Source organism: Suncus etruscus, chromosome 9, assembly GCF_024139225.1.
Source record: "Suncus etruscus isolate mSunEtr1 chromosome 9, mSunEtr1.pri.cur, whole genome shotgun sequence".
Classification (NCBI taxonomy): domain Eukaryota; kingdom Metazoa; phylum Chordata; class Mammalia; order Eulipotyphla; family Soricidae; genus Suncus; species Suncus etruscus.
In genome coordinates, this window is record NC_064856.1 from 2,640,569 (window position 1) to 2,654,589 (window position 14,021).

The window sequence follows — 14,021 nt, forward strand, 5'->3', positions numbered from 1 at the left end:
AGCAAATCGCGATTAATGACGTTTTCAACACGTTAAAATGAATGTCTGTATTGTCCAAGATAGAGTCAAAAGGTCCTTTTAATAATGAAGCCAGAGTGAAGAAAGATCATAAAAGGCATGATTTCTTTGCACTGGCAGCTGCGATTGTTGAGTTGTTTCCAACACCTTTTCACACATTAAACCCTTTTCTATTGGTTTTGGCAAACTCAGGTATTGAAATCCCAAAGAAACCAATTATGTCACTGATGTGAAGGATGAATTAGGTTTTATAGCACCTATTTTAAGAACTCTATCACTATAGAGTTCGTAAGAAAGACATGCCTTGCACAAAGCCGAAACAGTATTCACTCAGATACTGACTTATATAACTAAGAAACATCCAACCAAACATTTTGTTAGAATTTTAAAATGCAACTGAAGGGGCCCGGAGAGATAGCACAGCGGTGTTTGCCTTGCAAGCAGCCGATCCAGGACCAAAGGTGGTTGGTTCGAATCCCGGTGTCCCATATGGTCCCCCGTGCCTGCCAGGAGCTATTTCTGAGCAGACAGCCAGGAGTAACCCCTGAGCACTGCCGGGTGTGGCCCAAAAACCAAAAAAAAAAAAAAATGCAACTGAAGAACGTCAACTGTATTTAAGAATAATGATTTTTGGTGTGGCTTATGGATAGGAATGTAAAACATAACTGTATGTGAAACTGAGAACCAAAATATTTATACATAATATAAGCTGTCTCTAGAATTATCCTTATTTCCATTTTCTCAAGCTGCCCTTAAATTTTTCAAAATAAAGAATACACTTAAGGAATCTCATTTTTAATAGAAGAAATGACTTTCTATTTGAAAAAGGCCTGGTGCATATCTCAAAGTGGGACATTCTAAAATAAACTTTCACGTTGTAGTTGGCCAAATTTGGTGCCCTACTAAATATGCATCAGCAGGACTGAAATTCTTGGTCTATGTGTGGAAATCAAAGAGATTTTTAAACCCTGTTTTGATTAAAGCAATGTCTCCTATGATTGTTCTCTTGCAGAATGGTAAAAATGTTGGGAACTTGAGTTGACGTTCCAGATCATAAACACATGGTTGGTTACAAGATAAGCAAAGCTATACTCTGAATTAATTTTCAAATGCAATTCCTTTTAATTCTAGTCAAAATACCTTCTTGCCAATGAGAGTTTTTATCTTCTAACAATTGGATTTTTAAAATTTTGTTTGTTAAACTATTTTAAGTATCTTGTTAATGTTTAAATAAAATTTTGGTACCAGAGATTTGGAACATGATGGAGACAGTGACTGTATTTCAGAACAATTAAAAATCACAAATTGGGGGGCTAGAAAGACATAGTCTTGCAAGTAGTACATTTACCTTGCATGTGGCCCATCCAGGTTGATCCCTGACATACCATAGGGTACTCTGGCAGTGCATTACCAGAGTAATTTCTGAGAGCAGAGTAGTTATCCCTGAGCACTTCTGGGGGTATCCCACTCCCCTGCAACCATAGAATCATAAGACTTATGGAAAGAGCTCTTTCCCTCTTCAGAACAAAGTTAAACATAAAAGCTAAGAATAATTGAAGTAAAAGTAAATACTATTATTAAATAATAGAGGGAAAATATAAAAAGAAGTATAAAACCATGGATGGTATAGTTTTGGAAGTGAAAGACTAAAGCCTTTATTAGTTTGTTCATTCTTTGGATCATTTCCCTTAAGTTTTAATAAATTTGTAAGGCCATTCCAGTTCTTTAATCCCTCGTACTTCACCCCGGGGACACACTCTGATGATTTGGTGTTCTGGCCATCAGAATAGTGCTGCTTAGCCTTCAGAGCCAGGGACCATCAGGGCTATCATCGGATTACTAAAATGGGAGAAGTACAGACTGCTAGAGTTGAACTCAGAGCCTGGAAAAAAGGAGCCAAGCTTTCTATCCCTTTAAGAGATGTTCTCCTGGGCCATCTTGCAGTACATTTATTTTTAAGCACTGAAATGCAGTTCACATGTATAAGTGACTTTAGCTTGATATCAAATCTATTATCTTCAAAAGCAGCCTTAATCTCCAGGTGATCATAAAGATGACCATAAAGGCAAACTCACACAGGAAAAGGATGATCATTGTGTGGCCGATAATAAAAAGAAAGGCAATGAAACTACCCTCATTCTTGGGAAAAGATTGTTTCTTTTCAGGAGGCCTGAAAGGAGAAATGGAACACCGCTCTAAATAAGACACTCACTATCACCCAACTGCTACTTCCCTTTTATTGATTTGTTTGTTTGTTTGACTTTTGGGCCTCATTTGCCAGTGCTTCAGTGGTTATTCCTGGCTCTGCACTCAAAAAATAATCCTGGGAGCATTTGAGAGACAATGTGGGATGGTGGGGATTGAAACTAGGTTGGCCCAAAGCAAAGCAAATGTCCTACCCACTATACTATAACTCTGGCCCCTCTTCGTTTCTTTGATGAGAAAGTATCCATTTTTCCTATGAACACAAAGTCTATAAAAATGGAGGAGATGTTCTTTCTTTACTTTTGTGATTAGAGTTCTAATTTATTCAGGGCTAGGAAGATAATATGGTGAGTAGGGCAATTGCCTTGCACATGTCAGACCTGGGTTCAATCACAGGGACCCCACGTGATTCCAGAGCTTTGCCAGGAATGATCCCTGAGCTGGAAGTAATCCCTGAGCACCACAAAAAATAGAACATTGATTATTCTAAGTTAATCCTGAAAATTATACTCTCCTATGAATTGGGCACATCTGTATATACAAAGGTACATCTGTAGGGAGGCTCAGATCCTGTAAAAAGTTAACAAGATTAAAAAAATACTCCTTTTATGCCTTTGAATGGCTTCATATGTAAGGTTCTGGTCTGGTTTCATGAAACTAAAGTCTTCTTGTGACTGAGCTTATAGGTGGAAGATGAAAAGCAATAAAATGAGACGGCATGATGGAATATTGGAAAATATGCATCTGTGATTAGAGTGCCGAGTCACTAAATTAATCTTTCTCAGAACTACAATACTTTGATATTCCAGGAATCTGACCTACTAAATTCTGTTATTATTTAAGGCAGTTTCAATTGAGTTTTCTTTAAAATTCCTGCTGCCCATGAGTTATTACTTCAGCTCATATTTGGTTATACCCAGTCAGGAAGATAAATGGATATCGACAAGAAAGTTTATTTTAATAATCATAACCTAGTGCAAAATATAAAATGTTTATGACATTTATAATATTTAAATACACACGTGATGCATTTATTTATGTATAAATTAGTTGGCATTGTTGAACCCAAAACAAAACAAACACAAAACTTACAATGTTGAAAATAACTATTTCCTAGAGAAAAACTTTTTTTTTTTTTTTTTTTTGGTTTTTGGGCCACACCCGGTGACGCTCAGGGGTTATTCCTGGCTATGTGCTCAGAAGTCGCTCCTGGCTTGGGGGACCATATGGGACACCGGGGATCGAACCGTGGTCCGTCCTAGGCTAGCGCTGGCAAGGCAGGCACCTTACCTCTAGCGCCACCGCCCGGCCCCGAGAAAAACTTTTGAAAAAGATAATTTTAGGACGAGAGACAAGTATATCATAAACAGTGCTTGCCTTGCATGCAGCCAACCCGAGTTTGATTCCCAGCACCACAAATGTGATTCCTGAGCACAGAGCCAGGAGTAAGTTCCAAGCATTGCTAGATTTCCTCCCCACCAACACCCTCCCCCCAAAGTATAATTTTAGATTAGGAAGTACACAATTTTCTGAAATTATTAACATTTATTTAACTTTACTATTACATTATCAATAAGAGGCTGGATAAAAATCCTTAAATTATGTTTGATGAAAAACAAAAATTAGTATATCTAGATAATACCTAGGTATTCTTGATTTTTAATACAACCTGAAAATCTTATTGAAAATCTAAACATTTTAGGAATCAAAATATTAAATTTCCTGTATAATTAATGTAAAGGTAGAAGCACAGAAATGATCGCAAACATTTATTGAGAATTAGCTACCAGACATGTAAGTAAATAAGTAGATCTACTATATAAGGAAACAAGAGTAATATCTTAAGCTTTATAAATTTGTTTATGGAATGACCTACTTTTTAGAACAGATAGCCTAAACTGAAGACTGAAGGACAGAAAATAGAAAAAGTATGATTTTCATAAACAAAAATTTCCAGCTATTAAGAGAAGAAATTCAAGGAAGTCAAGATGTTAGTTATGAAATACTTGGCTATGGTAGTTTATTTACCTTTAATAGTTATGAAACTATTGATTTTGACCAAACGGAAACACAAGGCAATTTTAAGTGGCGTTCCAATAAATGCATTAAAAAGATTTTAAGTAAATTTGTTGCAGTGCACCCTCTGCTGGAAAGAGTCTTACATTACATCATTACCTTAGCTAGTAGTAGAGTTGATGTTCTCTTAGTGTAAGTGCAGCTATAACTAAGGGGTGGTAGGGAGGAGATGCCTCAAAATACCTGTCTGAGGGGCCGGGTAGGTGGCGCTGGAGGTAAGGTGTCTGCCTTGCAAGCGCTAGCCAAGGAAGGACTGCGGTTCGATCCCCCGGCGTCCCATATGGTCCCCCCAAGCCAGGGGCGATTTCTGAGCACATAGCCAGGAGTAACCCCTGAGCGTCAAACGGGTGTGGCCCAAAAACCAAAAAAAAAAAAAAAAAAAATACCTGTCTGAGCCAAGCCAGTTCAAACCAATCTTTAGAGGGGGGTTCTGTGAATTTTACAGTTGCTGTTTTAGGGTCACACCTAGAAGTAATCACTGGTTTTCCTTGCTAAGGGTCCTTATGGGATCCTGAGAACCAAACCCAGACCCATCTCAAGCACTCTAGACCCTGAATTTTAGAGTTTTATAATTCACTAGTTGATGACACACACACTTACTGACTCCTACTGTACAGACAAATTTATTTATTTTTTGCCATCATTGAAGAGAATACAATTCCACAGGAGACTAAGAACTTAAGTCTTTGGGCAGCTAGAAAATAGGAGCTATTATTTGAAAGAAACAGGGGAAAAAAAAAAAGGAAAGTTCTGTGTATTGTTATTTGACTTAGTTTACCTTGGGTTTTTCATCCAGGATCTGCTGTCGTATCTCCTTATGTTTCTCTACGAGTTTTTCTTGGCGTTTACTTTGTGCCTCTTCTAACTGTAAGAAAATTATGAGGAAAGTCGTTTACATTTAAGTAAAAATTTTCAGAAAAATAAAAATTTACTAGAACTATTATAATAATCATGTGATTAAATAATTGGGTATGATTAGATAGTCATCATTTTATCAGTGCTATCAAAAATAATTATATTTTATTATTTGATACTGTGGTTAAGAATGTCTTTTAAAATGTCCTTAAGAAGGGCCGGAGAGATAGCACAGCGGTGTTTGCCTTGCAAGCAGCCGATCCAGGACCAAAGGTGATTGGTTCGAATCCCGGTGTCCCACATGGTCCCCCGTGTCTGCCAGGAGCTATTTCTGAGCAGGCAGCCAGGAGTAGCCCCTGAGCACCGCCGGGTGTGACCCAAAAACCAAAAAAAAAAAAAAAAAAAAAGAAAAGTCCTTAAGAATAAAAAAAAGAATATTGACACTCTCAGAAGGGCTGGGGAAAGATTCCCCTTTCTGCATAAATCACAGTAGTGAACTACCACTTCCTACACTCTCCTACAGAAATGACCCAGTTCCACAACTTAGCAATATCAAACTGCCAAGTGACCAAACTTTTCAGATCCTGAACTGCATGGTACCTCAAAATCCTATTTAGTGTCAACCCAGCAGTGTCACAGGAAATCTGATGGGAAAGTTACATAGAAATCTACCAAGCTCAGTGGGCCTAATAGAGAAGGCCCAACCATCACCAATCACAGCCGACTTTAGTAAAACTATGAGAGATAAAACAATTATTTCAAACTCACCCTTATTGATGTAAGTTTTGATGATTCCATTTGTGTCATAACAAACTATGACATAATTTTGTTTGTGCCGGCATGGAGGCAGACTGTGGGTGTTGGGTGATGAAGGCAATGCCACAATGGTGATGGGATTGATGTGAATATTGGTCATATTGATTGGTGTGAATATTGGCAAATATTGGTGAATATCAATATTGGTGAATATTTATACCTGAAACAACTGTATTCTAAGCAACTAGGTAAATCATCGTTATAATAGTTTTTTTTTTTCTTTCAGTTTTTTGGGCCATACCCATTTGATGCTCAGGGGTTACTCCTGGCTAAGCGCTCAGAAATTGCCCCTGGCTTGGGGGGACCATATGGGACGCCGGGGGATCGAACCGAGGTCCTTCCTTGGCTAGCACTTGCAAGGCAGACACCTTACCATTAGTGCCACCTCACCGGCCCCAATAGTTTTTATTTATTTATTTATTTTTTTAATGCAAGCTATCATGGGTAAGGATATAGCTTAAGGGGTGGAGCACAAGCTGGCCGAGTATCACCACCTAGTTTAGAACTGGCTGGCTGAGGGCAATTGCTCTCTGAATGCCTCAAGCTCTGTAAATACTGTTTGCAGTAGATTTATCCCAACTATCTTGCTCTCCTCTGAGTGACCCCATTCTCTCTTAAACACTACAGGGTGTGGACCCCAAATCAGATCAGGAAAAATAGAAAGATCATGCTATAGTTTGGGGGTTTTAGTTTTGGATCACACCCAGCAATGCTCGAGAGTTGCTTCTGACTCTGCACTCAGGAATTACTCCTGGTTGTTCTACAGGGTCCATATAGGATGCCAGGAACGTTGTCAGGATGAGTCCTGGTCCCTGATATCTTTTGATAAGTATTGTAATTTGAGGTGGAGGATGAGCAAAGGATTGATTCTTACATTTATGTTAATTTTTGAAAATCTCCGTAATATATGGTAAGAAAAAATTATGCATGAAGATTTTCATTTTCTCTATCAACAGCAACTAAAGGGTCACTGTTTTTCTGTTTTGTTTGGTTTGGATTTTTTTTTTTTTTGGTCACATCTGGCAGCACTCAGGGCTTATTCCTAGCTCTGCACTCAGAAATGGCTCCTGGCAGGCTCAGGGGACCATATGGGATGCAGGGAATTGAACCCAGGTCTGTCCTGGGTTGGGCACATTCAAGGCAAACACCCTACCACTGTGCTATCTCTCAGGCCTCAGCTAAAGGTTCTTTGGGGGAAGTGTCCAGTTATATCTTGTTTCTTTTTCCAGACAAAAGTTTACATTTAACTGTGAAATTATGGTGTGACTTCTCTGATGAGCAGCTCTGTTTGGCACTGGTAACGTATGTTAGGAGGTTCTGTGTTTCCCGAGAGACTCACCCTTTTGATGTACTGCACCACCTCCTGAATGTATGACCGGATCATCTCTGTCTTTTCCCTAAAAGTAAATGACAAGCAGATCATTTTACCCACACATCTGATATCTACAAATACAGGAAGCTCACACTCTGGGATGAAAATGTACAGGACTCACAACTCCTGATGACTGCTATAAGGAAGGACTGAACCATGAGCTGCTCTGGACAAAGGCCAGATTCTACCCAAGGGCTATTTCTGTTAGCATGAAGTGCTGGGGAAAATCCCTGACAATCTGGGAAGTAGGGATTAAATAAACCATTCTCTAAGGGAAGCTCTAGAATCCATCTTTACATCTGTTCTTGACTGAGCTACTTTCTGAATTCGGTGTTGCAAACCTTACAAAAGAGGAGAGATTTCCCAGATAAATCTTTGTGGAGTGGAGAAATCTATCATTTTGATACAGGACAAGACCCTGTGTATGCTGGCGGGTAAGGCAGGGGAAGGATTCTTTCCCCCTTACTCTTCCATCTGGCTTTTGTCTTTGGATTTAGCTTCAGTAATCTTCTCCTGCCTCTTTTTATCCATTTTCTTCTTTAATTCTTTCTTCTCTCTGTAGTCAAAATGAAAACAGAGGGGACACAAAGCAAGTTAAATGCCAGTTTGTTTTAATTTATTTATAGAAATAAGTTTATTGTAATGAGATGGGAGGCTCACTTCTCACAGATTTCTTTCAGCTTCTTCAACTGACTGTTCTGGCACTCCTCCGCCACGTCGGTCAGTTTCTGAACAAGCTGAGAAGAGAAAATGTTTGCTGTTTTGTATCATCACAGACAAAGCATTCTGAGCATAAATCTGCAGCTAGAAAAATCATAACTGAGATTAAACAATGACAAAAGTTATCAGACTACGGGCACAATGTAAAGAGGATATAATTTATGCTTTCACCTTGTATAGGTTATTGCATGAAATTTTAATAATTTCTTACTGGAGTCCTTCTAGTATTGTGCTGGTGACTGTAACTTGGCTCAGTAAAGAAAACAAGGTAGACACATATACCAACCCCTACTCTCAAACAGTCTACATTTTCTGAATTTACATTTCTTTGTAAAAAAAATAAAGCATTAGTAGAAGTTAGCAAATAAAATGATTTCTTGAAAGAATTTAAGATTGGGGCCTGAGAGATAGCACAGCAATAGGGCGTTTGCCTTGCAAGTGGCCAACCCAGGAAGGACCGGGTTCAATTCCCAGTATCCCATATGGTCGTGAGCCTGCGAGGAGCTATTTCTGAATGCAGAGCCAGGTGTGGCCCATCCCCCCCCAATAAATAAATAAATAGAGTAAGAAAAAATAAAGAAGAAGGAAGAGCTTAAGATAAAAATGAGTATGGTATAGAAACAGGCAAGGCCTCCAATGATTTCTTGGGATGTAAATAAATCCAAGGAAAGGAATTCGAAGAAATTACTCTTGTCATTAGCCCTAAAACTACCAGAAACACATATTGTGGATATTGCAACTAAGACTTGAAAAGAGAAGCTTCAGCAGGAGCAAGCAAAAGCCTGGAAATGAAGGTCAGAAAAGATCAAGGAATTCCATCCTTCCTGTTGGCAACCACCTTAGCAACAGACACTTCCTTAGAAAGCCCAGGGTGAAGCAGGTTGTGAGAAACCTAAATATAAGTCAGCTAGGAACAAAGGAGACGCTTGTAGGTGCTCTCTGGACCCCTGTGTTGGTGCTGCCAGCCCACCAGGTGGTGACTGAACACATATCGCTGCCATCTTCCCTCCCAGATGTGCACTTTCTTAATTGCCATACTCTGAGAAACGTAGTAGACTTCTCTCCGCACTTGGAAAAGCCTGAGCTCTCCATTTTTTCTTTTCCTCTCTCCTCATCCTCAGTACCTCTGAATACAACCTTTCTACTGGGGCTTGAGTGATAGCACTGCAGGTAAGTCATTTGCTTTGCAAGCCCAGCATCCCATCTGCCCTCCCCCAAGCCTGCCAAGAGTAATCCCTGAGAGCTGTCAAAACCAAACCAAAAAAACCAACTAACAAACTTTTACAGAAGTACCAAAGAGATGGTGCCACCTTTCTATGAATTGCCTTCATTGCCACTGTTGAATGATGAAAGCAGAATCTCCAGTACAGCAGGATGAATTCACCTTTGTTGTTGTTGTTGTTTTTGTTGTTTTGGTTATATCCTTGATGCTTAAGGCTTACTCCTGGCTCTTTGCTCAGGGCTCACTCCTAATGGGCTCAGGAAGCTATATGAGTGCCAAGAATTGAACCTGCATTACCATGAACAAGGCAAGAGCCCTACCTGCAACACTATTGCTTTGGTCTAAAGTTCATCAATTTTATATTAAAAAGTAGCAACAACAGTGATGAAGTAATATAATTATATTATCAGCTAAGTTTCACCAATATTTTGCTGTTGCTGTTCTTGTTATTGTTCTCGGTTTTGAGGGTCCACACCTGGCAATGTTCAGGGCTCATTACTGATGTGAAAAGGAGGCATCAGATTCTCTTTGCTCATAGCTATTTGCAGATTCAGTTTAGCTGAATTAAGCCTGCATCTTAAGACATTTTTGCATATTTCTTTACTCTCACTGAGAATGAGTAGTTTACAGTCTCCTAGGACCAGAAAGTTGTCCCAGCTCTTGAGTTCACTGGAGACCTGAAGAAGAAGGACAACACTCAGGCACATTTTCCAATGGATGATACAAAAGGCTCTAAATAAATGGACAGGGGAATAGTCAATGAAATAAAATTCTCCTACATCCTAAATAGTAATATAAATCAGGCCTGAGTCTTATTTTAAGCAGCAGAAAAGCCCAGACTATTCTGTAAGAGAGAGAAGTCCTTGAGTTCTTTGTAAGTAAAACCATCTTGATCAGGAAAAAAAATTTCCCTAAACAAATAAACACACATGAAACACCAAAAAATGAGCCATATTTCCCTTAGTTATATACTAAATTTCTCTTAGTATACAAGAGGAGTTTCTCTTCTACTTACTTTCACATAAACCTTCCATTTCTAACTCTGAGTCTGAACATCTGTATTACTCAATATTTTCATTCTTGAACCAACACAGAAACCCACCTTCACTTTACCTGCTCAGGGATTATTCCTGACAAGTGAACCTATAGGATGCAAGGGTGTGAACCAAGGTTGGTTGTGTGCAAGGGAAATGCATTATCCTCTGTAACAACTCTTTGGCCTCAAGGATAACTCATTTATTTCATTCTAAGACTCGCCCTATAAAGTTGGTACTATTTCTTTTGTTTACTTTTTTGCAAATGAGTCACTTGTCTACATATGTAAAACAGTTTCAGTTCAAAGAGGCAGTCAGTAGCAGAGCCAGATTCAAAAGGCTCTACTTTCACGCTCCCTTTTAGAATGATTTCAAATGTTGTTTGTTTGTTTTAGAAAATCCTTCTATCTAAAACAATAAACATTGAGAAATTCTCTTACAGAATTATAATAACAATTTACGTAAACTAAAAATTAGCATGAAATTTGATATATTTATCCAGGAAGTGAAATAGATATGAATACATAATAACAGGATCTTGGGCCAGCAGAAAATCAATTAGATCTGTTTAAAAGAGATTGCTTAATCATAACCATCACCATTAAAGACATTATGAAATATTACAGCTTCGTGGTGTTATTTATCAAGCTGTCTAAATGCCCAAGTTCTGTGTGCAAAGACAGAATTTCCTCGAGAATTCCTGGAACGCAGTAGTCTAGCTGAGGATGTATTTTCAGACAGATACTTCAGCTGCCCCAGTTCCCCAGAAGTCTTTTATCCTCTCCCAAAGAATTACAGATGACTACCCTGTAGCCCCCAATATTGCTGAAATATCTGGTTCACTTGTGGGGAAATGCTTTCACAGTCCGGTTCCTCGACCTAGACACATTTGGCGATTTTCAAAATCCTCTCTTGATGCTTTCGGTAATTTGAGGTTTTAGAGTCTTCCCTCATTCTAAATGCCACTTCTACTTCTTCTAGCAAAATGTTAAATTCAGTGCCATTCATACATCTGTTTTCATATTCTCATGTCTATCATTCACCTAAGTGGAATAGTTGCTTGTTTTTGTGCATGTACTAGCTAGCACCTGTTCACAGACACTGCTTTTCTTCCACCTCCTGCAACATCTTCTGCCACACAGTTACCCAGTCAGCAAAGACAAGTTCCTTCTAATCACTCAGCTCTGACCTGGCCTTGGATGTGTTTTCTGACTTACTTTTTGCCTCTCCATCAAACCACCTGTTAGAATGGTTTTACATTGAACTAGCTCCTACCTTCTTTTGTAATCAGAATCTACATATTTAAATAAATATTCCATTTGGAAAAATATGACAATACATAGATAAATGCCTCAGGGTATTCTAGAAACTCTTGTCTGATGTCCTAGATTTCTAGAACTTTGACTCCATCTGTGGCCTGCGGGCCAATAGTACCAACATTTTTATAGAAATGGAAATAATTCTCAATAGAGGCTGAAACAGACAATATTCTCCACCAGCAGAGATTAAGAGTTTTTTTTTAACCACATTCCTGTCAACAACAGGTTTTCTAGTGTTTTTGATATATCCTATTGTCATCGGTATGAGATGAAGCCAGTAGAAGGAAAAATAGTGTATGTTCCCATGAATATGCTGTATATGGAGTAACAGGACAGGGCTCAGGAGTATTAAAGATGGCCAAGCTCTTGGCTCTTGATTAAAGAACTAAAAATGCAATGAAGGAGAAAATAGGAGGATAAAAGTAAGTAGGATAGGTTTGGGGGTAACATGAGGACAATAGTATGGAGGCAAGGTTTCTATATTACCCAAAATCAATACAACTGTAATAATTAAACCTAAAAATGTGTCTAGCAAAGAGGTAGTCTGAATCTGGGGTGGGGGGAAATCTGGCAACACTGGTGCTGGGATTGAAGTTGGAAAATCACGTGCCTAAAACTATTTTTAACAGCTTTCTAAATCACTGGTGTCTAAACAAACAAGCAAAAATGAAAATAGAAAAACAGAGTAAGACTGAGAAACAAAGAAAAAAAGAGAGGGAGAGAAAGGAAGAAAGAAGAAAGAATTGGAGGAAAGAAAGAAAGAAAAGAAAGAAAAATAAAGGAAGAAAGAAAGAAAGAAAGAAAGAAGAATGAAAGAAAAAGAAGAAAGGGAGGAAGAAAAAGAAAGGAAGAAAGAAAAAGAAAGGAAGGAAGGAAAAAAGGAAAGAAGAAAGAAAAAAGAAAGAAAAGAAAGAAAGGATGGAAAGAAGGGAGGAAAGAAGAAAGGAAGAGGCAAATTCTTATGCTTTCACCAAGATAAATTAAATAAAAGTGCTACATTTAAACAAGGCCCAGGAAGTTCATATGCACACCAACATTTGAGAAATATTTTCTAATTCAGTAGTTTTCAACTGCTGTTCTGCAAGTATAAAAGGGTTGAAAACCACTGGTCAAAATATTGATGAAGACTAATCGCCATTCTCATCATCAGCAAACGAGAGTCCCTTTCTACTTGCATTCGTGCCAGCACTGGTTGTATTTGTTGTTTTTATGATGTGAGCCAGCTTCTGTGGTGTGAGATGATATCTCATTGTTGACCTGATTTGCATCTTCCTGAACCTTAAAGATGTGGAACATTTTATCACGTGCCTTTTGGTCATCTGTATTTCTTTGAGGAAATGTCCGTTCATATCTTCTCCTCATTTTTGGATGGGGTTCCATGTTTTTTTTTCTCTCCCCCACTTTTTTTTGCGTGGCCCACACCCGGTGACACTCAGGGGTTACTCCTGGCTATGTGCTCAGAAATTGCTCCTGGCTTGGGGGACCCTATGGGAAGCTAGGCTAGCACCAGCAAGGCAAACTCCTTATCGTTCAGGCCCCGAAATTTTTTTTTCTTGCTGAGTTCCCCCAGGGCCTTACATATGTTACATATTAACCTCTTATTAAATGGCTATCGTGTAAGTAATTTCTCCTTTCCCGTGGGTAGCCTTTGTATTCTAGCCACTGTTTTCTTTGAGATGCAGAAGCTTTTCAGTTTCATATAGTCCCATTTGTTTATCTTTACTTCCACTTGTTTGGCCAGTAATGTTTCTTTCATGAAGAAAGATATCTTCAGCTTCAATGTCATGAGAGTGTGTTCTGCCTACATATAAGGAATTATGTACCTTATGATCTCAGGTCTTCAATCCATTTTGATTTGACCTTTGTCAAATCTGTGTTTGCTTTTTCACATGTAGCTGACCAGTTTTCCCAACACTACTTATTGAAGAGGCTTTCTCTGCTCCACTGTGGTTCTTGCCCCTTTATCAAAGACTAATTGGTCATTTATCTGAAGGTCTGTCTCAGAATATTTGTCAATTCCATTAATCTGAGGGTCTGTCTTCAGTTCCTGTACCATGCTATTTTAGTGACTGTTTTATAGTACAGTTTAAAGCTAGGGAAAGTGAGTCCTGCTATTTTCTTTTCCTCAAGGATTGCATTAGCTATTTGTGGATACTTATTGTTCCATATGAATTTTAGGAGCATTTGATCCACTTCTTTGAAAAGTATCATGGTTATTCAGCCTCTTTTGGAAAAAATAATACAGATATTCTTAAAGAAACTAGAAATTTGAGCTTCCATATGATCTAGCAATACCATTCCTAGGAACCCGAAATCACCATGCAGAAATGCCCTCTGCATTATTATGTTCTCTTGTAAATAGACAGAATCCGGAAAAAAACAAG

The 14,021-nt window shown here is 38.6% G+C and overlaps 1 protein-coding gene across 2 annotated transcripts in view; it reads right to left on the bottom strand.

The window, feature by feature from the left end:
- PLCB1 (phospholipase C beta 1) overlaps nucleotides 1-14,021 on the bottom strand; it is a 795,638-nt gene that overhangs the window by 84,556 nt on the left and 697,061 nt on the right. For both annotated transcript variants that reach the window (XM_049779135.1, XM_049779136.1), the window contains exons 28-31: nucleotides 8,003-8,079; nucleotides 7,809-7,898; nucleotides 7,310-7,367; nucleotides 5,078-5,164 (exon numbers count right to left, since the gene is read on the bottom strand). In XM_049779135.1, the coding sequence (XP_049635092.1) occupies nucleotides 5,078-5,164; nucleotides 7,310-7,367; nucleotides 7,809-7,898; nucleotides 8,003-8,079 (312 nt within the window). The remainder of the gene's footprint in view (nucleotides 1-5,077; nucleotides 5,165-7,309; nucleotides 7,368-7,808; nucleotides 7,899-8,002; nucleotides 8,080-14,021) is intronic.